We start from the raw sequence: 22,772 nt of genomic DNA, 5'->3' as shown, positions 1-22,772 counted from the left end.
GCAATTGAAAAACTGTCCACTGAAAGTCACAGCTAAGTGCACCATGGCTAAGTTTGTGTGTGGGGGGAAGGCGGCTGCTTGAAAACCCCTGACCTCCATCGCCTCCCCCCCACGGCGAGCACACCTCGCCGCTGACACAGGCGGCGGGGACTGCCCTGTCCCCCTGTCCCCCCCTGCGCAAAACTACGCAGCCCCAGATCGCTCGCTTCTCCAGCCAGCAAAGCCGACTGCCCGGCTTTGCTGGCTGATGCAGGAAAGGAAAGCGTCACATTTAAAAAGCATGCCACTTTCTGGGACTGCGGCGCCGTGGTGGCCTTCAAGCGCGGCCCTTCGCGGCGCCCCACCACCCGTTCCTGCAGGAAGAGATCGGGCACTTTACCGGGAGGTGGAGGCGGCGTGGGGCCGGACGCTGGGTGCCGGGGAGGGCGAAGGAGTGGACGCGCCTCTCAGCTGCAGAGCGGAACGGGGGTGGAGATCAGCAGCGGAGTCCGGCGTTGGGGGCCTGGGGCCATGCGGGACCGCTCATCCAGGCTTGCCGGTCCACGCGCGCCTGGATGAGCAGTCCCGCATGGCCCCAGCGCCGGACTCCGCCACTGATCTCCACCCCCGTTCCGCTCTGCAGCTGAGAGGCGCGTCCACTCCTTCGCCCTCCCCAGCACCCAGCGTCCGGCCCCACGCTGCCTCCACCTCCCGGTAAAGTGCCCGATCTCTTCCTGCAGGAACGGGTGGTGGGGCGCCGCGAAGGGCCGCGCTTGAAGGCCACCACGGCGCCGCAGTCCCAGAAAGTGGCGTGCTTTTTAAATGTGACGCTTTCCTTTCCTGCATCAGCCAGCAAAGCCGGGCAGTCGGCTTTGCGGGCTGGAGAAGCGAGCAATCTGGGGCTGCGTAGTTTTGCGCAGGGGGGACAGGGCAGTCCCCGCCGCCTGTGTCAGTGGCGAGGTGTGCTCGCCTTGTGCCGTGGGGGGGAGGCGATGGAGGTCAGGGGTTTTCAAGCAGCCGCCTCCCCCCCACACAGAGATAAGAGAGAGAAAGAAAGAGAGGGACAGAGAGAAAGAAAGAGGTACAGAGAGAAAGAAAGAGAGGGACAGAGAGAAAGAAAGAGACAGAGAGAAAGAAAGAGGGACAGAGAGTAAGAAAGAGAGGGACAGAGAGTAAGAAAGAGAGGGACAGAGAGAAAGAAAGAGGGACAGAGAGAAAGAAAGAGAGGGACAGAGAGAAAGAAAGAGAGGGACAGAGAGAAAGAAAGAGGGACAGAGAAAGGGAGAGAGAGAAAGAGAAAGAAAGGTAGAGAGAAAGAGGGAGAGAGAAAGAGAGTGAGTGAGAGAAAGAGAAGAGAGAGAGAAAGAATGAGAGAGGGGGGAGAGAAAGAGGGAAAGATAGAGAGGGAGAGAGAAAGGAAGAGGAGAGATAGAAAGGGAGAGAGAGAAAGGAGGAGACAGAGAGAGGGAGAGAGAAAGAGGGAGAGATATAAAGAGAGTGAGTGAGAGAAAGAGAGAAGAGAGAAAGAAAGAGAGAGAGGGGAGAGAGAAAGAGAGAGAACTAGAAAGACAGGAGGACAGAGAGAAAGGGAGAGAGAGAGAAAGAGGAAGAATAAATATTAAATATTGTATTTGTTCCCATTTTGTTTTTTACTTTAAATAATGTACCGTATTTTTCGCTCTATAAGACGCACCTGCTGATAAGACGCACCTAGATTTTAGAGGAGGAAAATAGAACAAAAATATTTTGAGCCAAAAAGTAGCTATCACACATGAGCAAGTTCTTGCATCCATAATTCTATCCTTTCTATGTCTTCCTCCCTCTTTCCTCCCTCCCACTTTCCTTTCTATCTCTCCCTCCCTCTTTTCTTTCTATCTTTCCCTCCCTCTTTCCTTTCTATCTCTCCCTCCCTCTTTCCTTTCTATCTCTCCCTCTTTCCTCCCTCCCTTTTTCCTTTCTATCTCTCCCTCCCTCTTTCCTTTCTATCTTTCTTTCCCCCTGCCTTTCTCCAAGCCCTTCCTTTTCCCTCTCCCTAACTACCCCCTTCTCCCTCCTTTCTATCTCTCCCTCCCCCTTTCTCTCTCCCTTCCTTCATCTTTCATTCCCTCTCTCTCCATCCCTCTTCCTTTCTCTCTTCCTTCCTCCCTCTTTTTTGTTCTTTCTCTCTCCCTCCTTCCCTCCCTCTATGTCTTTCCCTCCCCCTTCTTCCCCCCTCTCTTTCTCTTGCTTTCTTTCCCTGTCTTTCTCTCTTGCTTACTTTCTCGCTTTCTTTCTCATTCTTTCTCCCCTCCTTTCTCTCTCTCTCTCTTTCTCTCTCGTTCACCACGCCGGCAACAGAGAGAAAAAGAGAGAGAGAGAGAGGGAGAGAGAGTGGAGGGCGCCGTTGTCTTCGCCTCTTCCCGACAGCTCTGCAGCGAAGAGGAAACAGTCGCGCACCGCCCCCCGGGAGCCCAGCCGATTTTTGGAGCCGTTTTGTTTTCAGCTGGGCTCCCGGGAGGCGGAGCATGGCCGGGTACCGTGTCTTCGCCTCCGCGCGCTGCCTCCGCCCGGCCGAGAACAAAACGGCTCCAAAAGTCGGCCGGGCTCCCGGGAGGTGGTGCGCGACTGTTTCCTCTTCGCTGCAGAGCCACACGGAGGCGAAGACACGGTGCCCGGCCACGCTCCGCCTCCCGGGAGTCCAGCTGAAAACAAAACGGCTCCAAAAATCGGCTGGGCTCCCGGGAGGCGGAGCGTGGCCGGGCACCGTGTCTTCGCCTCCGTGTGGCTCTGCAGCGAAGAGGAAATAGTCGCGCACCACCTCTCGGGAGCCCGGCTGACTTTTGGAGCCGTTTTGTTCTCGGCCGGGCGGAGGCAGCGCGCGGAGGCGAAGACACGGTACCCGGCCACGCTCTGCCTCCTGGGAGCCCAGCTGAAAACAAAACGGCTCCAAAAGTCGTCTGGGCTCCCGGGAGGCGGTGCGCGACTCTTCAGGGTTGGGAAGAGGAGAGGCGGCGACAGAGGCGGGACACTTTTGGTGAGTATATCGCCGCCCCCCCCCTCTGCTCCAGCGCCTCCCCCCCCTCCCTGCCTGCAGCTTCGCTCCATAAGACGCCGCTGATTTTTCATCCTACTTTGGGAGGGAAAAAACTGCGTCTTATGGAGCGAAAAATACGGTATGTGCAGTGTGCATAGGGATTTGTTCACACGTTTTTTTAATAGTCCGGCCCTCCAACAGTCTGAGGGACAGTGAACTGGCCCCCTGTGTAAAAAGTTTGGGGACCCCTGCATTACAGCATAAAAGCCAGATAGAACAAAGAAGAAGGAAGATCTAGGAAAGATTGAAGAACAATCAATTTAAAAAAAACACTTTCTTTTTACATACTTGGAATCACCCACATTGAACATATTATGCAAGTATTTACTGATCTGAATTATTTATATATATATATATATATATATATATATATATATATATATATATATATATATGTCACATGTTTAAGCTGAATTTGAAAATTAAGGGAGACTAGGATAGATCTATTTCGGCCTTATTTTGGCCTCATCAGCTAGCCATACCCACTGGGACTTGAACCTGCAACCTTTGCCTTGTAAGGCAGAGAATTATCCTCTAGGCTACAATATCCAATCCCTTCATATATATGTTTTCGTAAATTTTCACAGGTATATGTATGTAGATTGTTCTGAGTTCGGGTTTTGCCCTGTGTAATATTTTGCATGTTTATGCAACGTTTCGGTGAAATTACATTCACCATCATCAGGCTGAAGTTTCCAAGCTTCGTGCTGTTGTACAACAGCACGAAGCTTGGAAACTTCAGCCTGATGATGGTGAATGTAATTTCACCGAAACGTCGCATAAACATGCAAAATATTACACAGGGCAAAACCCGAACTCAGAACAATCTACATATATATATATATGTGTGTGTGTGTGTGTGTGTGTGTGTTAAATGTTTTTAGCTGGAATTTTAAAATTAAGGGAGACTAGGATGGTCCCATTTCGGCCTTGTTCTGGCCTCATCAGCTAGCCACACCCTTTCCTTTACTGGGATTCGATCTGGTGAACTCTGCCTTGTAAAGCAGAGAACTAGCAGTTAGAGCTATCAGATCAGAACCCTTCCAGCTCTGTACCAGGGAGGGGGTATATGTTTTTTTATGTCGGATCACCCTGGTATATTTTAGGGAACGTCACAGCTCCTTTTTTGCCTCTAGGCCCAACCCAGGACCACTACAAGGCAATTAATATATTTTATAGCCGACAACTATATTTAACACATACAGAATACTGTATACAACAGCACGAAGCTTGGAACTTCAGCCTGATGATGGTGAATGTGATTTCACCGAAACGTCGCATAGACATGCAAAATATTACACAGGGCAAAACCCGAACTCAGAACAATCTACACACACACACACACACACACACACACACACACACACACATATCCTATTCCCTATTACATTCTATACTATAGGGTTTCCTTTTGAATATAGATTATAAAATTAAAATGATTTGCTAGAATTTTATTCTCCCCCCCCCCATCTGGTAAACCCCCTAATCTATATAAACAGGTTGTCCTTTATGAGTAGTAATTGATTCATCTTTTTTTCCTTATTTTTCCTTCCACTGCCTTTTTCTCCTTTAAATTTTTTCTTTTTTAAAATTGCTCTTTTCCTACTACTTTTAGGTTCTTGTTGATTTAATACATTGGACAGATTTAATTGTTTTATTGTCTTATAGATATAGTCATTTGCTTTTGATTAAGTATTTGATTAAATATTGATTGTCTGATTAAGTCTTGTTTAAGTTTCTTTCTCTAGTTTTTTCATTGTATTAGGATTATTATTTTAATTATTATATTATTGCTGTCTTATTACTGTTTTTTATATTGTTCAACTCATTTATTATATTGCTTTTATTGTATTACTACTGAGGTTTTTTTTTAAAAAAAATTTATTTTTAAGAATAATAGAGAGTAAGTTAAGATAGTTTATTACCAATTTGGAGATAGACTATAAAGCTTTAGAGATATGAGAGGTGCTTCTAAGATGCAAAGTACGACTACGACTACTATTACAACAACAACAACAAAAAACCAGGCATCCACCCCAATGTCTACTCCGAAGGTATCTCCAGTACCATCTCCATTACAACAAAGATCAATAACAACAATGCTGGCCAGGGATAAAGAAAAAGAGAGAACTCCAACAGAATCAAATTTCCAGACCATACAAGAAGCCCTAGTCTCCATTCAAGATTTCATGCAGAAAGCTCAAATTTCAATGGATACAAATAGAGAAGAAGTTAAAAAATACTTAGAAGAAGTGAAATCTGAAATGAAATCCGAGATGGGGGATTTGAAAACTGAGATAGGAGATTTGAAAGTCGAAATGGGAGAAGTGAAAGGAAACATGAAAGAGATGGACGGAAACATCAAAGTTATACAACAAAACTTACAGGAGAATGAAAAAAGAATCCAAACAATGGAAGACAAAGTAGAAGATGTAGGACAAAAGTTGGAAGAATATGAAGAACATGATGCATTTAATAGAGGCTTTGATAAAGCAATAACCAATCTTGAACTCCGATCTGCCTCACATGGACTGAGGTTTCAAAATATAAGTGAAGAGAAGGATGAAGCTTTACCTGTAAACAGTGTTCCCTCTAATTTTTTTTTGGGTGGGCGGAAAAATATAGTGTCTGAGCGGCAGTCCCTTCGGGACTGGGCAGCACAGAAATAATAAATAAACAAACAAACAAACAAACAAACAAACAAACAAACAAATAAAAAACCCACCCTGTTTTGCCTCAGAGAATTTCAAAATAAAATACAGTACTGTGTGCCTATAACAGTGAGCTCATAATAGGGCAACTCTATCAATATCAAAATGCCACTTAAATATTTGAGCTAGTTTCAAACTAGATTTTGATTTTCTTTCTCTCTTCCTTACTCCCATTCTTTTTCTTTTTCTTTTCCTTCCTCTCTTTTTTCTCTCTCTTCCTCTCTCTCTCCTTCCCTCTCACTCTTTCCCCCTCGGCTTCTGGGCAGGTTTGGAAAACTCTGAGTTGATGATTATTTTTAAGTGAGCAATTGCTCACTGCTCAGCTTAGAGGGAACTATGCCTGTAAAGATGGCAGAAATAATAGGAGAAATACTTCAGATGGATCCACAAGAACTTATAAGAGAAATAGATGAATATACAGAGTCCAGACAGGCTATGTAAGGAGACACAACCTTGCAAGAGAAGTTCATATCAAGTTTGCCAGAAGAATAATCAGAGATGATATTCTGAAACAGACAAGAACTCAAATTCCGAAGTACAAAGAGAAAGATATTATAATCTTAAAACAAGTTCCAAGAAGAGTGAGAGAAACCAGAAGAGAATATTACTTCCTCACTTCGGTACTAATTAAACAAAATATAACTTTTCGATGGCTTGTACCAGAAGGACTTTCCTTATTTTGGCAAGGAGCCAGAATCAAATAGAGAGTGTAGAACAAGCAAGAGCCTTTTTTGCACAAAATGGACTGAATAGAACAGAACAACCAAATAAAGAATTGAAAAATAAAGAAGAGGAACAGGGGGCTGCCAGCAAAGAGAGGGAGGAAATGCAAGATGTCAGAAAGAAACAACCACAAATTCAACAGGAATTGGTCTTAAGTAGCATATTGAGAGAACCTAAAGAAACCAAAAAATACTACAAATAGAGATGTTACAAGATTTAAAAATCTTTTCAGTCAATGTGAATGGATTGAATAAGCCAAGAAAAAGAAATAAAATATTGACTAAACTTAAAAAACAAAGAGCACAAATAAATATTTTACAAGAAGTTCATATTAAGAAATCAAACAGAGAATTACTCAAAAAAGTAAAATTAGGGAAATTATATACAAGTTTAGCAAACCCCCCAAAAAGAGGTGTGGCAATGTATATTGATGAAACAATACAGTCAAAACAGGTATATAGTGATTGTGAAGGTAGAATTCTAATTGTGCAACTAGATTTAGAACCAAAACCTCTCGTTATTATATCTATATATGCACCGAATGATAATCCAAAACAATTTTACAAGGAATTACATGATAAAATAATTGAATTATCAATAGATAATATGATAATAGTAGGTGATTTCAATCCAATTCCAAATAGCCAAATGGATTATTCAGGGAAAAGGAAGGGAAAGAAAAAAAAGGTAATTTTACCAATAACTGTTGTTAAAAGATATATGGCAGGGAATACCACCCACAAAATAAACAATATACTTTTTATTCAAACCCCCACAAAATATGGACAAAAATAGATATGGCATGGGCACCAATCCATACAATGGAACAGATTACAAATATTGAAATACAAACTAACAGCTGGGCAGACCATAATCCACTAGTTATATATTGGAAAGGGAAGGGAAAACCTAAAAACTGGTACATGAGTAGAAATGTTCTACGGGATCCTTTATATAAAGAATGGACGGAAAAAGAATTAGAATCCTTTTTTGAAATAAATAAAAATAATGACACAACCCCACAAAATCTTTGGGATACAACAAAGGCATATACAGTGTTCCCTTGCTTTTCGCGAGGCATGCGTTCCGAGACTGCCCGCGAAAGTTGAATTTCCGCGAAGTAGAGATGCGGAAGTAAATACACTATTTTTGGCTATGAACAGTATCACAAACCTTCCCTTAATACTTTAAACTCCTAAATTGCAATTTCCCATTCCCTTAGCAGCCATTCAGATTATTACTCACCATGTTTATTTATTAAAGTTTATTAAAAAATATATTTATTAAAGGCAGACGAAAGTTTGGCAATGACATATGATGTCATTGGGTGGGAAAAACCATGGTAAAGGGAAAAAACCCCACAAAGTATTTTTTAATTAATATTTTTGAAAAACCGTGGTATAGACTTTCCGCGAAGTTCGAACCCGTGAAAATTGAGGGAACACTGTATTCGGGGCCTAACAATCTCTTACATGGCAAAAAAGAGAGAAAAAGATACAATATCAAAAACTAACAGCAGAATTAAAAAAATTAGAACTTGAAATGCAACGGAATGAATACGATGACAAAGTTAAAAATCAGAGCGATATAATAAAACGCAAAATAAAGCTAATAGAACAAGAACAAATAGCCGAAAAAATTAAAAGAGTTAAACAAGATTACTTTGAACATGCAAACAAACCAGGAAGATGGTTGGCTTATAAATTAAGAAAAGAAAGAGAATCAAAAATTATTAAAAAATTATTAGATAGTAAAGGCGTAATAAGACATAGAATAGATGAAAAGAAGGAAATAGTACTAGAATTCTATAAAAAATTATATGGAAAAGAAGAAATAAAATAAAAGGAAATCTTTGAGTACTTGAGTTCTATAGACTTACCAACATTCACGGAAGATCAACAACAAAAACTTAATAAACCTTTTACAATGTCTGAATTACAACAATCTATTAAAAACCAAAAAAATAATAAAGCCACACGCCCTGACACAATACCAGCGGAATTCTATAAATTAGATAGTGATATTCTTTCCACAAATATGTTAGAGATATTTAATAAGATAATAGCAGATGGAAAACTACCTAGATCATGGACAGAAACTTTAATAACACTAATACATAAAGAGGAACAGAAAAGGAAAATTATAGACCAATCTCGTTATTAAATGTAGATTATAAAATTTTTATTTCAATATATGCATATAGGTTCAAAAATATTATAAACGACATAATTCACGAAGATCAGAATGGATTCCTACCTGGTAGACAAATTAAAAATAATTTGAGGACAATAATAAATACCTTAGAATATTATGAACAACATCCAGAAAAGCAAATGGCATTAGTATTTCTTGATGCCAAAAAAGCATTCAACAACATAGATTGGCTTTTTATGAAAATGCAACTAACCAAGATGAATGTGGGAACTAAATTTTTCAATATAATAGATGTTATTTATTCCAACCAATCAGCAAAGATTATAATAAATAATGAACAAGCAGAAAGATTGAAAATACAAAGAGGTGTTAGACAAGGTTGTCCCATATCACCATTATTATTCATCTTAACATTAGAAATATTATTAATAAAAATAAGAACAGAAAAAGATATAAAAGGATTACAGATTAAAAAAGAAATATATAAAGCGCAAGCACTTGCTGACGACATCGTTTTCATAACAGAAGACCCTAAGACTTCAATACCAAAACTAATATACTTAATAGAAGAATATGGGAAAGTGGCAGGTTTAAAAATTAATAAGGACAAAACACAAATACTTACAAAAAACATGAGAGATACAGACAAACCAACTAGAAAAATTAACAAATATGAACATAACAAAAAAAGTAAAGTATTTGGGTATTTGGATCACTGCTAAAGCCATATCACTAAAAAATGATAACTATATAAAATTATTAGGTCAAATTAAAAAAGACCTGGAAATATGGAATAATTTACAGTTATCTTTAGTAGGAAGAATCTCTACAATTAAAATGAATATTCTACCCAAAGTATTATTCTTTTTTCAGGTAATCCGACTCCAAGGTCTCTCCCTTGTGGGGTGCCTCAGGGGTCGGTCCTCTCCCCCCTGCTATTTAATATCTACATGAAACCGCTGGGTGAGATCATCCGAGGGCATGGGGTGAGGTATCAATCAGTACGCTGATGATACCCAGCTTTACATCTCACCCCATGTCCAGTCAACGAAGCAGTGGAAGTGATGTGCCGGTGCCTGGAAGCTGTTGGGGCCTGGATGGGTGTCAACAGACTCAAACTCAACCCGGATAAGACGGAGTGGCTGTGGGTCCTGCCTCCCAAGGACAATTCCATCTGTCCGTCCATTACCCTGGGGGGGGAATTATTGACCCCCTCAGAGAGGGTCCGCAACTTGGGCGTCCTCCTCGATCCACAACTCACATTAGAGAACCATCTTTCAGCTGTGGCGAGGGGGGCGTTTGCCCAGGTTCGCCTGGTGCACCAGTTGTGGCCCTATCTGGACCGGGACTCATTGCTCACAGTCACTCATGCCCTCATCACCTCGAGGTTCAACTACTGTAACGTTCTCTACATGGGGCTACCTTTGAAAAGTGTTCGGAAACTTCAGATCGTGCGGAATGCAGCTGCGAGAACAGTCATGGGCTTACCTAGGTATGCCCATGTTTCACTATCACTCCGCAGTCTGCACTGGCTGCCGATCAATTTCCAGTCACAATTCAAAGTATTGGTTATGACCTTTAAAGCCCTTCATGGCATTGGACCTGAATACCTCCGAGACCGCCTCCTGCCGCACGAATCCCAACGACCGATTAGGTCCCACAGAGTGGGCCTTCTCCGGGTCCCGTCAACTAAACAATGTTGGTTGGCGGGGCCCAGGGGAAGAGCCTTCTCTGTGGTGGCCCCGACTCTCTGGAACCAACTCCCCCCGGAGATTAGAACTACCCCTACTCTCCCTGCCTTCCGTAAAGTTCTTAAAACCCACCTTTGCCGTCAGGCATGGGGGAACTGAAACATCTCCCCCGGGCATGTACAATTTATGTATGGTATGTTTGTGTTTGTGCCTGTTAGTATATTGGGGTTCTTTTAAACTTTTAAAAATATTTAAATTTATTTGGATTTGTTACGATTTGTTTATGCCTTGTTGTGAGCCGCCCCGAGTCCGCGGAGAGGGGCGGCATACAAATCTAAATAATAAAGAAAGAAAGAAATAAAATCCAGGAGGAAATTTCTCTAATGAGTTAAATAAGATTACTAAGAAATTCATATGGCAAGGCAAGAAACCTGGAATAAAACAAAGTTCATTAGAAGATCAGAAAGAAAGAGGAGGACTTTCCCTCCCAAATTGGAAACTATACAATCAAGCAGCAGCATTATCTTGCATAAAAGAATGGCTAACATTGGATAATAGAAGATTATTAAACTTAGAAGGCCATGATCTAATGTTAGGTTGGCATGCATTCGTTTGATACAAAAAGCTTAAAACTCACTCATATTTTAAGAAAAATACAATTAGGAAAGCACTAATAGAAGTATGGAATGGGATAAGAAAGAATCATTTTCTAGTAATGCCAGAATGGATCTCCTCAATAGAAGCCATTTCTCATCCTAATTTATTAAAAGAAGGCAGAATATGGAAATATAGAGAACTACTTGATAATCAATTAAAATTGAAAACGAGACAAGAATTACAAGAGTCAGGGGTAGAAATAGATTGGTGGCAATACGCCCAGATTAACTCAAGATATCAAAAAGATATAAAAATATTTATTTTCCAGAAAGATAATAATACAATTGGGAAATTATTAATTCAAAACCAGGGGAAATTGATTGGAAAGTTATATAAATACTTAATAAATTATTAGACAACAGGTTGGGTATTAAAAGATAATATGATCAGTTGGTGCAAGAATTTTGGAAAAGAAATAGACTTAGATACATGGGAAAAAGTTTGGACTTATAATTGGAAAATAACTAAATCGGTCTCTTTTAAAGAAAACCAAATAAAGATGTTTTATAGATGGCATCTGCCACCCAATAGGATCTCTAAGATGTTTCCAAGTACTTCACCTATCTGTTGGAAATGTAAAAAATAAATTGGCACATACTTCCACTTATGGTGGACATGCCCAAAAACCAAGATTTATTGGGACAAGGTAGAAAAATGGTTAAAAGAAATTACAAATAAAGAAATCAGGAAGACTCCAGAATTTTTCTTATTAGGTATTACAGACTTTAGATACAAAAAAGAAATATATTATTTAATAATTCATATATTGGTAGCAGCTAGGATCACTTTTGCACAAAAATGGAAAAGGAAATTCCAAAAGATGAAGAGGTTTTTAAGAAAATTATGGAATGTGCAGAATTAGATATGATGACGAGACGGTTAAATAACGAAGCTGAAACACAATTTTATAAAATTTGGCAGGAAGCTTATAATTGGTGGAATGTAAAAAAAGAATTTTAAGGATTATGAAAATATGGAAATAAAATATCAACTAGCTTAATATATTTTGATATATTATTAGATTGAATATTACATAGAGATACATGTTGGATAAATTTATTCTTGTTAATTGGTTTTAATTATGTCAATTATAACTATATAGATGTAACTTCATTTCAAGTTTAAGATCTCAATGCAGTTATTGATTATTTAGAGATATTATATTTATAAGTTTACCTTTCTGTATAGATCTAACTTAGAATTAGGTTTTTTTTTTCTGTATTAGGAAGAATTCTTATCTTAGCGGAGCAATTGTAGCTCCTTTATATGTTGAATGTTATCTGTCTTGTTTGTCATACTTTTAAAAAAAATAACCAATAAAAATATTTTTAAAAAAAATGAAAACCACAAATTAAAGTAAAGAATGTCTGTCGACTGCCAAAATTCAAAGTGAGCGGCAAAACTGAAAAGGAATGTTCCAAAACAGAGTTGTAACTTAAAACCTGTAGCTTGGCTGAAGCAGAAATACTCACAGACCTCTCAAAACTATATTTTTTCAAGACTGCAGCAATATTTGAGAGGGGGAAAAACTCTGAACTTGCTCTTTCCCTCTTGTAGGTATAAACGTTGATTTCCTGCAAAGGGAACCTCCAATCTCCTCCACTTTTAAATACTCTGTGATTACACACTACGCACAGCAGTATTCAAGGCCTCCCTTTACATCTGCATAACTGCTCTTGTCTCCCACGTATTCTTCTCACCCATGCAACTAAAATAGGCTCCACAATCTCCCCCTCTTCATTGGACCCAGACAAAGCCCTAGCTGGGTGTTCTATATTCTCTGCAGGACCCTCAATCCCTTCCTCATCCTCATATCCAAATTCTCTGATAGCCACACAGGCCTATGATGCTCAGACGGACCCGGTTCCTTCTCTTCAAAGTCTGTGATTAAAGAGGCTGGCTGTGATCCAACCACAACACAAACAACGCAAAATTAGGTCACCTACCCTGAACCATGATACACAGAGATCACAGTTGATCATAGAGATCTCATATTGCATTTCCCTGAAAATAAGACCCAAGTAGAGAATAAGCCCTAGCATGATTTGTTAGAATGTCCCTAACAGAAGTCCTACCCAAAAACCCTAGTTAATAAAAGCCCTACCTCAAAGCCTTATCCCAGGGGTTGGCAACAAACAGCTGTGGAACCACATATGCCTCTTTGACCCCTTTGTTGCAGCTTCTTGCCAAACGGCTAAACTTTTAAAGTTCAGAGAACCGGTTGATCCCACCACTGGCTGGCCCCACCCCACCCCTTTTTCCTCTCTTCCCCATCATTCCTCACCTGGCCTGACAAGATAATGGTGACATGGGAGAGGGAGAAGCGGCACTCTTGCTAGGTTTCGTGGTCACTCCTTCTGTCCCTTGTTGGTACTGGGCATTCCTCAGTCGCTCGGGGAAACGCACAACCTGCTTTCCGCCCAACTGACATTGGCCTTGCAAACATGAGAGTTGGTGGGGTGGGAATGAGAGGAAGGGACGATGCAAAGCGGGCAGGACCCACAGTGCCCAGCTGTAGCTTTAAAGTTCTCATGGGGAAATTCGCTGCCCGGAAGACACTTTTCAATCAACTCCAATGGTGGCATCACTCTGCTGGAGGAGTAAAGCTCAGGGCAGTGGGAAAAGGGGGTTGGCCCCGCTGAACCTCACATGCTCACCCCAGAGATTGCGCATGTGCCGAATTGGTTTCTAGGCATTTCACCTCTGGCTCCGAATAAATATAAAATGTAAAGAGTTTTCTCCCCCTTAAAAAGACTATAAATCTTCCTTAGAAAAAAAATAGGAGATACAAGAATCTGCCGGCATCAAAGAGAATTTGAAGAATTACGATTTCAAGCAAAGACGGAGGTGCTTTCGCTGTAACAAGGAAGTGATAAGTGAGTACAATAAATCTTAAAATAGCGGAGGGAGGGAAAAAAGAAGACGTTTCCAGCTTAGCAAACATTGAAAAAAAACTGGATAAACTGCTGGACATTTGCAGTGGATTTGAACAGAGATTTAATAAAGTTGAGACTAAAATGGAACAGCTGGACTTAGAAGTAAAGCAAATTAAAAAGGCGGAAGATTCCTCTGCTGGAAAGATACTGAAAGTTGAGAAACAAGTGATGGATTACGATGGAAAAATAAGACAAATAAATGATAGAATCGCAAATTTGGAGGACAGACAGAGAAGGAGGAATTTGCGTTTACGGGGGTTCAGAATGGATTCAGCCTCTGATTTAAAGTTAACAGAAGCTGTCTGTGCTTGGTTAAATATACAGACAGGCGTGCATGTCAGCGTGGAGGAGTTGCTGCGAGTTCACTGGGCAGCCCCCAGAAGAGACGGAAGACAGAGAGATGTGATCATTGCTTTCCTCAGTGAAAAAAAAGCAGAGATGATTTATAAAACTTTGAAGACTTCTACGAGCCTTAAACAAGACGGAAATGAGATAAGGGTTCTGAGGGATCTTTCCTGGGAAACACTGAGAGCGAGAGCTGTGTTGAAACCAATTGCAAGCCGGCTATATCAAAGTGGAACCAGATTTAGCTGGGGCTACCCAGTGGCCATCTTGGTGTTCCAGGACAATAAAATGTACAGAGCACGTTCATTGGAGGAGGGAAAGGCTTTATTGGATCAACTGGGGATTAAGTTTGATGAAACTGGAGCACTAGCATGTGAAGGAGAAGAGGCTTTTGACAGTCGGAGTACCCCAGATGAGGAGGAAAGACGAAGGGAAGAGCAGCTGAAGGAGTTAAGCGGGCAGGTGGAGGCCATCAGAAAGGAGCAGAGAAGAACACGGGCTCTGCGTGAGAAGAGAGCCAGAAAGTGATGGTGTTTGGTCCCTTGTCTTGTTGTGGGGGGGGGGGGGGGGGAGGAAAAGAATTATTACTATTACTATTATTGTTGTTATTATTATTATTTTTCTTGGAGATGCCTTGGGATTCCTGTATATCTGTCATTCAGTGGGGGAAGTCTAAGGGGGAGAAAAAGGTGGTTTAAGAATTTAAAGGTGGTTTAAGAATTTAAAATTAAAGAAGGAATTATTTAAAGGAGAAAGGAGGGGGGAGAAATTTTCTCTTTAATAAAATTAAAAAGGGTTGAAAGAGGAGCTAGTTGAGTGGGAACGTAATCCAGATAATGTGCCTCATGTATGGGCAAGGTTTTTTCTTGTCTTCTCCCCTCTCAGTGGGGGGAGCACAGGGGGAGGCACTAGTGAAACTATAAAAGAGATTTATAAAGGAAATGAAGCATATATAAGAGTGAATGGACAAAGAACGCAGAGTATTAAAATATTAAATGGCACCAAGCAGGGATGCCCTTTGTCTCCAAAATTATTCGTAATAGCAATAGAGATCTTAGCTAATAAGATAAGACAAGATAACACTTGGGCAGGATATAGAATAGGGGAATTAGAAATGAAAATAAATTTATTTGCAGATGATGCAATTATATTGACCCAGACCCCGCTGGAGATGATTAAAGGTATAATAAATATTTTACAAGAGTTTAAGCAGGAATCGGGACTGTCGGTTAATATGGAAAAATCAGAGATTGTGTGTTTAAATATAGATCCGAAAGAGAAGATAGAAATTAGGAAAGAATCAGGGTTGAAATTAGGACTTAAAAAAATAAAATATTTGGGAATTTGGTTATTGAAAAACCCAGCGAAAATTGAAGAGATTAATTATAGATTAATATGGAGGAAAATGTTGAAACAGATGAGGAGTTGGAAAGATAAAAAGCTAAGGAGACTCTCTAAAATAAGAGCTTTAAAAATGATGATAGCTCCCAAGATGATGTACCTATTTCAGGTGCTGTCGGGGGGGCTATCGGTATGTAAGTTTGAAGAGTGGGACAAAAAATTAAATTATTGGATTGAAGAAGACAAGAGACCAAGAATAAGAAAAAAGTGGTTAATTGCGAATGAAAAAGAGGGGGGATGGGGAGTTCCATGTTTGGAGCTGTATAGGGAAGCTTTTCAAATGGAAAGGTTAATGGAGTTGCAATTAGGTGAAAATAAATGGGCGAAATTGGAAAAACAGATAAATGGGATGAACAATAGAGAATTAATTTTTAGAAAGTGGAATAGGAGTGATATAGGTAAATTAATAGGCCCAATGAAAGGGACTATGGAAATTTGGAAAAAATGGCAGGGGAAAATAGGATTATATAAATCTAAACTGTCATCGCTTTATGTAATAAATAGAGAAAATGAAATTAACTTAAATAGGGTTATAGGAGAGTTGAAGGGAAGAGGGATAACTAAGATAGAACAGTTATACGAGAAGGATGGCAGGCCAAGTAGAAATCGTATAGAATGGTGATTAGGTAAGGGAAGGTGGCTACAAATAAATGCAATATGTAAATATCTAAATGAAAGGGAGAATAAAGAAGTATTATGGAGGGAGGAGACAGGGTTAGAGAAAATAATAAGAGAAAAAAGTGAGGGGATAAAGGCGCAAGTAACTAATATATACAAATTGCTAGTGCAGTCAGACGGGGACACGATCGATGGATTGACTAAATGGTGGCAAAATGAGATATAAGTAGAGGCACAAGAAATGGAAAATATAGTAGAAGATATAAGGAAAATAAAAAATACAAGAATCAGGGAAATGAGAAGGAAAATATTACATAAGTGGTATTTCACTCCCGTTCAATTCGCACATTTTCAGCAGAATGTCAGGGGGAATTGTTGGCATGGTTGTCAAGACAAAGGAGTGTTTATGCATATGTTTTGGGAATGCCCGATAGTGCAGGAATTTTGGCAAAAAGTGAAAGAGGATATCAATAGAATGTTAAATATACAATGGACAATCACTAAGGAAATGGCAGTACTAGTAAAAAGCAATGCGATGGGAGAATTTAGAGAAATAAAAAAAGCAGCAATAGAAAGCGCTCAGGCAGTAATAGTTCTGGGTTGGAAGGATGCGACAAAATGGACAATGCAAAATTGGTATAGGTACATGGTGGATCATATTCAATTTGAAATTATGGAAAAAAGGATAAATTTGGATAATGAAACTGAGTTGGGACAGCTGATGGGACGGTGGGACAAGGTAAGACGTTATATGACGAGCAGAATCCGAGACCAAGCTACAAGAAATGGATTGGAATCACTCTATAACATGTAAACAGATATATTGCTCTTGGGTTAAGTGGACTATACAAGAAATACCTCCAATTTGGTGGTGGGGAATGTGTGTACAGTGATCCCCCCAGTTTCGCACTCTCGAACATTGCTAATCGCTATATCGCGATTTTTCCACCCGGAAGTAAAAACACCATCTGCGCATGCGCGCCCCTTTTTTCTATGGCCACGCATGCGTAGATGGTGGAGTTTGCGTTCCCCGGGCAGATCAGCTGCTGGGCGGCTTCCCTGGGTCTTCCCCCTCTTGCTGGCGGGAGGGCGAGCGGCGGGCATCAGCGAGGAGCCGGGGTTTCCCCTTTGCGTGGGCGGCCAGTAAGACCCCAGCGCCGCTTCCCAGCTGAGTCCCGAAGCCAAACGCAGAAGTTCGCCTTTGCCGTCTGGCTTCAGGACTCAGCTGGGAAGCGGCGCGAGCGAAGGGCGTGGGCGGGCGAAGGGCGGGCGAGCGGCGGGCGAAGGGCAGGCAGGCGGTGGACAAGCGGCGGGCGGACAAGACAAGCGGCGGGCGCAGCAGCAGCGAGGAGTTTGCGTGGGCGGCGGGGAAACCCCAATCTTCGGCTCCTCGCTGCTGCGGCGGAAGTAAAAACACCATCTGCGCATGCGCAGATGGTGTTTTTACTTCCGCACCGCTACTTCACGAAGAATCGATTGTCGCGAGGGGTCCTGGAACGGAACCCTCGCGATAATCGGGGGACCACTGTATGTCGGGGTGGTGGGCACAATTCACTACGCACTGTTTTATGTTGTGTGATGTTAAATTGTTAAAAATCAATAAAAAATATATTTTAAAAAAACAAAACAAAAACATGCTCACCCCAGGAATCAGGCTCGGAGAAAGCCATAGCACTCCCGCCAAAGATGCCCGTCAGCCGGTCAACCCACCAGCCTTGTGTGCCTTTCCTGTGCTTTGGTATTAATAATACCAATAAGCCATATTTACTTCCTCTTTACTAAGTCTTCTAATTTTTTCTGCATGTTCCCCATAATTTGTGACCTTGAATATAACCTTTCTGCATCTTCTGATGTATTCATGAGCATCCCTTTCCTATTGCTTCCTTATTTGTTATAAGATTATGGATACTGGACATTTTTTAGGGTGATTCTGGATACTAATGCTTCCCTTCCCCTCCCTCACCATCCCAGATTTAGTTTAAAACTTGCCAGATAATCTGAGATAATACTTTTCTCAGAAAGCAGAATCAAAATTTAGGAGGTTTTTACATTTTAATGTGAAAGTGCTATCTTGACTCATACAGTAATTTTTCTCCGATGTGGAGAACACTCTGTCAAACAGTAATGATTATATTAATATTGGATCTTAAGTATAAGTTTAAGATTCAATATTAATATAACCATCACTTTAAGTTTAAGGTCTACTTTAATATTTACACTGCATGTTCTGCTTCCAAAAAAGGGGCCCTCATTGAAAACAGAACAAGAATATAATGAACTCAGTAGTAAACTCATTGTTCATGATGTTCTTGTTCTGCTTTCAATTTCCAATGGAATCCAGAAAATCTCATTCAATTCTCAATCTATGTAAGTACAAGAAAGGAAAATTTAAAGATAGCCCCAAGCCTGACTTACAAATGTCCCACATTGTAAGGATTTCCGACCGTAGTAAAATCTACTTTTCTTCTCCTTATGATTTGTCCTACCTTCAGTACTAAGATGTATAATTTGGCTATAGCAAATACTTTCTTCAATCGGAGTATTCTTCCTTATATTGGATTGTTTCTGGAGTTCTAATTACAGTGGTACCTCTAACTAAGAACACTAGATAAGAACCAGGTGTTCAAGATTTTTTTTGCCTATTATTAAGAACCATTTTCTAATTAACAACCCAAGCCCCGAAAAATTTCCCAGGAAATTTGAGAGCGGCACGAAGGGCCGGCCAGTTTCCTGCCATTCCTCCTTAATCCGGCCATCTTGGGCTTTAATTGGGCTGCCAGAGGAGTCTTTCAGTGGCGCTTAAGGAGGCTTTGTCAGTCCAGAGCGAACAAAGTATTTTCCCTTCTCTGGGCGCTTGGAGAAGGAATAAACCTCTGCCAGCACCCAGAGAAACGAAACGCTCCCTTCGCTCTGGGCAGCCCAGATGAAACTGAGCGTTTTCCTTTCTCTAGGCACTTGGAGAGGGAATAAACCACTTTGCTGTGGTGACTCTCTCGCGCTGCCTCCCATACGCCCGGCACGAGGCTGCCTCCCGGAGTGTCTGGGTGCAGAAAGGCAAAAGAGGGTGCTTTGCCCCAGCTGGATCAACTCAGCTTCAGCCAAACCGAAGAGTCACCACAGTGAAGGAAAGGTGTTGGCTACAAAGCGAGCAAGCGAGGACAGGAGAGCCCTTCAGAATGGCAAGGAAGAGGAAGCAGTAGCAGCAGCAGCAGCTGACTTTTGGTCAAAGGAGCGAGAGGTTCCCCCCTCTCGCCTGCCTGGGTTTCTGTCTCTGGCACAGTGTATGGGAGGTGCGTGCTCCTCTTCGCCGCCTCAGAATTCCTCTTTTTGTTAAGCCTTAAAGTTTTGAATTTTTTTTATTACCCTCACCTCACCTTCTTCCTTCGGAAGCGACTGTCCTCCTCTTCCTCCTCCTCCCACCCAAATTCCGAGCTTTTATTTCTTTCCTAATGGGTTTGCACGTATTATCTGCTTTTACATTGATTCATAATGGGAAAAATTTCTTCTACTTACAAACTTTTCTACTTAAGAACCTGATCACGGAATGAATTAAGTTCTTAAGTAGAGGTACCACTGTACTTTCATGATCTTCTCAATTATTACATTCCTTAAGTTCAAAGAGATATTGATAAATGCTCACCTCTACAGGAAAGTTCTCCTTAGTGGTATCCACAAAAGGCTGACAGTAATGGGGATCCAAGTATAACAAGAAGTCATCTAGGCAGCAAGGGAAGTAGGAGGCAGACATAAGCAATGCATCTTAGTTTGATTATCTTCTACTTGAAAAAAAACTGCACTTGTCAGAAGAGACATGGACCACTCAACATGCCCTTAGCTGCTTTTTCAACCAATTGGTTCACATGCGTCCTCTTTGAATTAGTCTGCTGCTTAAGTGGTCGATTACCTTGATATCCGACAAAGTACAATGAATGTTTTGGTTTTCCTCCAATAATTCCAATGCAGAAATCTAATTTCAACAGCTCCTGCAGAATAAAGTTCAGAATTCAGGAATTTCACCAAATGTTTCTTCTTTTTCCAATTCAACCCCATCTACAATGACTAGGAGAGAGACTATCACTTTTCAACCACATTGGATAAATATAAAGAAAGAATGTAAGTCGTAAAAGTTGGGAAAGCTGGTAATTCAGTTTACTGCTATTCCTGATTTGCTGATTTTCTAAGAGCAATATTCTTGTCTTAGTTAAACAAATGGGAATACATAGAAGGAGGTTCTAGAAACCCTTTCCTACGCAGACATTGTACAATTCTGTTTACTGAATATGCAACTTTGAGAGACAATCAATATGTCCAATTCATGCAATCAGTTGGAAAAGAACGAGACATCAACACGAATTGTATATGAACCCCGGTATCCCACTATTTGCACCTGTTCTCAAGTCACCTTGATGCACTCCACATAGGCAGGATTAAAAGTCTCTCCACCCAGCCGCATGGGCACCAGTATAATGACTGCTTTCCATTCTGCCTCAGGATCCCATGGAGTCCTGCTGTTACTCTTCTTGGCTAGGTTTCCCACATCCCCTTTGTACACTATGGGGACACGAGAAGATAATTCAGTCATAAACTATATGGACAAAAAGCTAGTTAAATCCTTTTGACTGCACTGAGACTTGAGCCTAAAACAAACTTTCCCAATTCCCCCTTCTCCAAGCCTTACCTGTGCAATCCTGAGAAACATATATTACCAAGTTGCCTGCTTCTATGGAGCAATCCACTGCTTTCCTACATGAACAAAATAGCACACTTCAGTGGAACAATATTCTGCCAATCTGCACAGTTCAGATGATTGTCATGGGAAGGGGGATGGAGAGTAGACAAACAGTTAACATTAATGGGAAATATCCTTGCTGGAATAAAAAGAAATCGGGCTCAGTTTGTGATAGCATAATGACGTAGGAGTCAGAAAAGCTTCCAAAATGCCATTGCTGCCCCAATACATAAAATGGTAGAATATTTTAACCTGTTGATGTTTCTGACCCACAACTCATAGAAAACTGAATCAACCTGGGTAAAGGTATGACATGCCAGGAATTCTAATTTAGCAACATTTGGGAGGCCATAGGTTCCCTTTCTCTAATAAGAATATATTTGAATTTCAAGGTGACAGCTTCTGAAAAATACAGATGCTAAAGAAATGTGAGCTTTGCCTTGTACTGCTTTTCTCTTTTTCATAATTAATAATGCAATTCATCAAGGAGAAGAAAACCAGCAAAGTTCTATTGTTACTCTTTTTAGTAAAATTTGGACAACATTTGCACTCTAAGCAAGCATTTTAAGGTGCATTTAGTGCTTAAGTCAACCATTCTGAAACCTTGTGATAACAGAGTTTGATTATCCCTAGTTGTGCTGTCAAAAATTCCCCAAATAAGAACATGGAGGATTCTTGGCAGAGAACCTGACTCTCACTAGCTGAAAACCCAATAGAATACTGAATAGAATACTGAATAGAATACTGAAATAATTAGGAGCATGTAAAATGTTTCAATATTAACCCTTTGAATCACCCACTTTTTAAATTTGAAACAATTTTTTTCAGTCACTCTGAGAATACTCAAAACCAATGTTTTGAGGCTGTTTCAATTACTACCAAAGTAATTGAAACAGCCTATTTCAGATGGAGAATAGCTATTCCAAATTAGAATTAATTATTTTGGGACTTCCGATGGCAGTAGGACTGCGAGAGGAGGCAGGAGAGCGGGAGCTCCACTCCCAAATCTTCTTTTTTCCTCCCTAAGGCCACTATGTGCGGTTCGATCGGATTCGGAGGGATCGATCGTTGAACAGGGGGATCTCGGGAGTCTTCAGGGCAGATCGCCACTACCCTGAGGGACAAGGACAGCCCCGCAGCTTTGGGAGGAAAGAACTAGTGTGTCCGGCCATAGCAGGAAACAGAAGAGTGATCAAAAGAAGCAATTGGAGAATATATAAAGAATATCTTAAAGAATCTATCAAAACCAGACTGATGGTGAGAACCCCAATGGACTAGATTAAATAAGTTTAAACTCGAGGCGGAAAGTGAAAGTGCAAAGAGAGTGATCGTGGAAAGCCACAAGCAGAATGCGTGCTCCATGACAGCATGAGAGAAAGTAAGTGGATTGAAAGTACACAGGGAGACAATAAATCTAAAATAAGTTTAGTTTTAGTTTAGTTTTAATTGGATTTGTATGCCGTCCTTCTCCAAGGACTTGGGACGGCTCACAGCATATACAAGAAACAATAGTACAATTTATACAATTAATATACATAAAAATAATCTTTAAAAATTCTAACTTTAAAAACTTCCATTAACATTCATTCAATAAGATCATAGAGTTCTCAAGAATTTGTGAAATTAACGAGACAGCGGACTTACCCATAAGAAATAAAAGGTAAGCTGTTATTGAATGACTGTTTTTAAGGGGACAAGGAACTGTTGAAAGATTGTGAAAGGAAGAGAGTGGGCACAGAGACAACACCATTACTG

At 40.8% G+C, this 22,772-nt stretch overlaps 1 protein-coding gene across 3 annotated transcripts in view; it reads right to left on the bottom strand.

The window, feature by feature from the left end:
* The window catches only part of ATG4D (autophagy related 4D cysteine peptidase), a 64,881-nt gene that overhangs the window by 2,132 nt on the left and 39,977 nt on the right, over positions 1-22,772 (bottom strand). For all 3 annotated transcript variants that reach the window (XM_070741785.1, XM_070741787.1, XM_070741786.1), the window contains 4 exons: positions 20,967-21,031; positions 20,691-20,839; positions 20,193-20,271; positions 19,929-20,005 (listed from right to left, as the gene is read on the bottom strand). In XM_070741785.1, the coding sequence (XP_070597886.1) occupies positions 19,929-20,005; positions 20,193-20,271; positions 20,691-20,839; positions 20,967-21,031 (370 nt within the window). The remainder of the gene's footprint in view (positions 1-19,928; positions 20,006-20,192; positions 20,272-20,690; positions 20,840-20,966; positions 21,032-22,772) is intronic.

Source organism: Erythrolamprus reginae, chromosome 2 (genome assembly GCF_031021105.1).
Source record: "Erythrolamprus reginae isolate rEryReg1 chromosome 2, rEryReg1.hap1, whole genome shotgun sequence".
NCBI lineage: Eukaryota > Metazoa > Chordata > Lepidosauria > Squamata > Dipsadidae > Erythrolamprus > Erythrolamprus reginae.
Note: the sequence above shows the minus strand (reverse complement) of the source record. Positions and strands in the feature narration are given on the sequence as shown.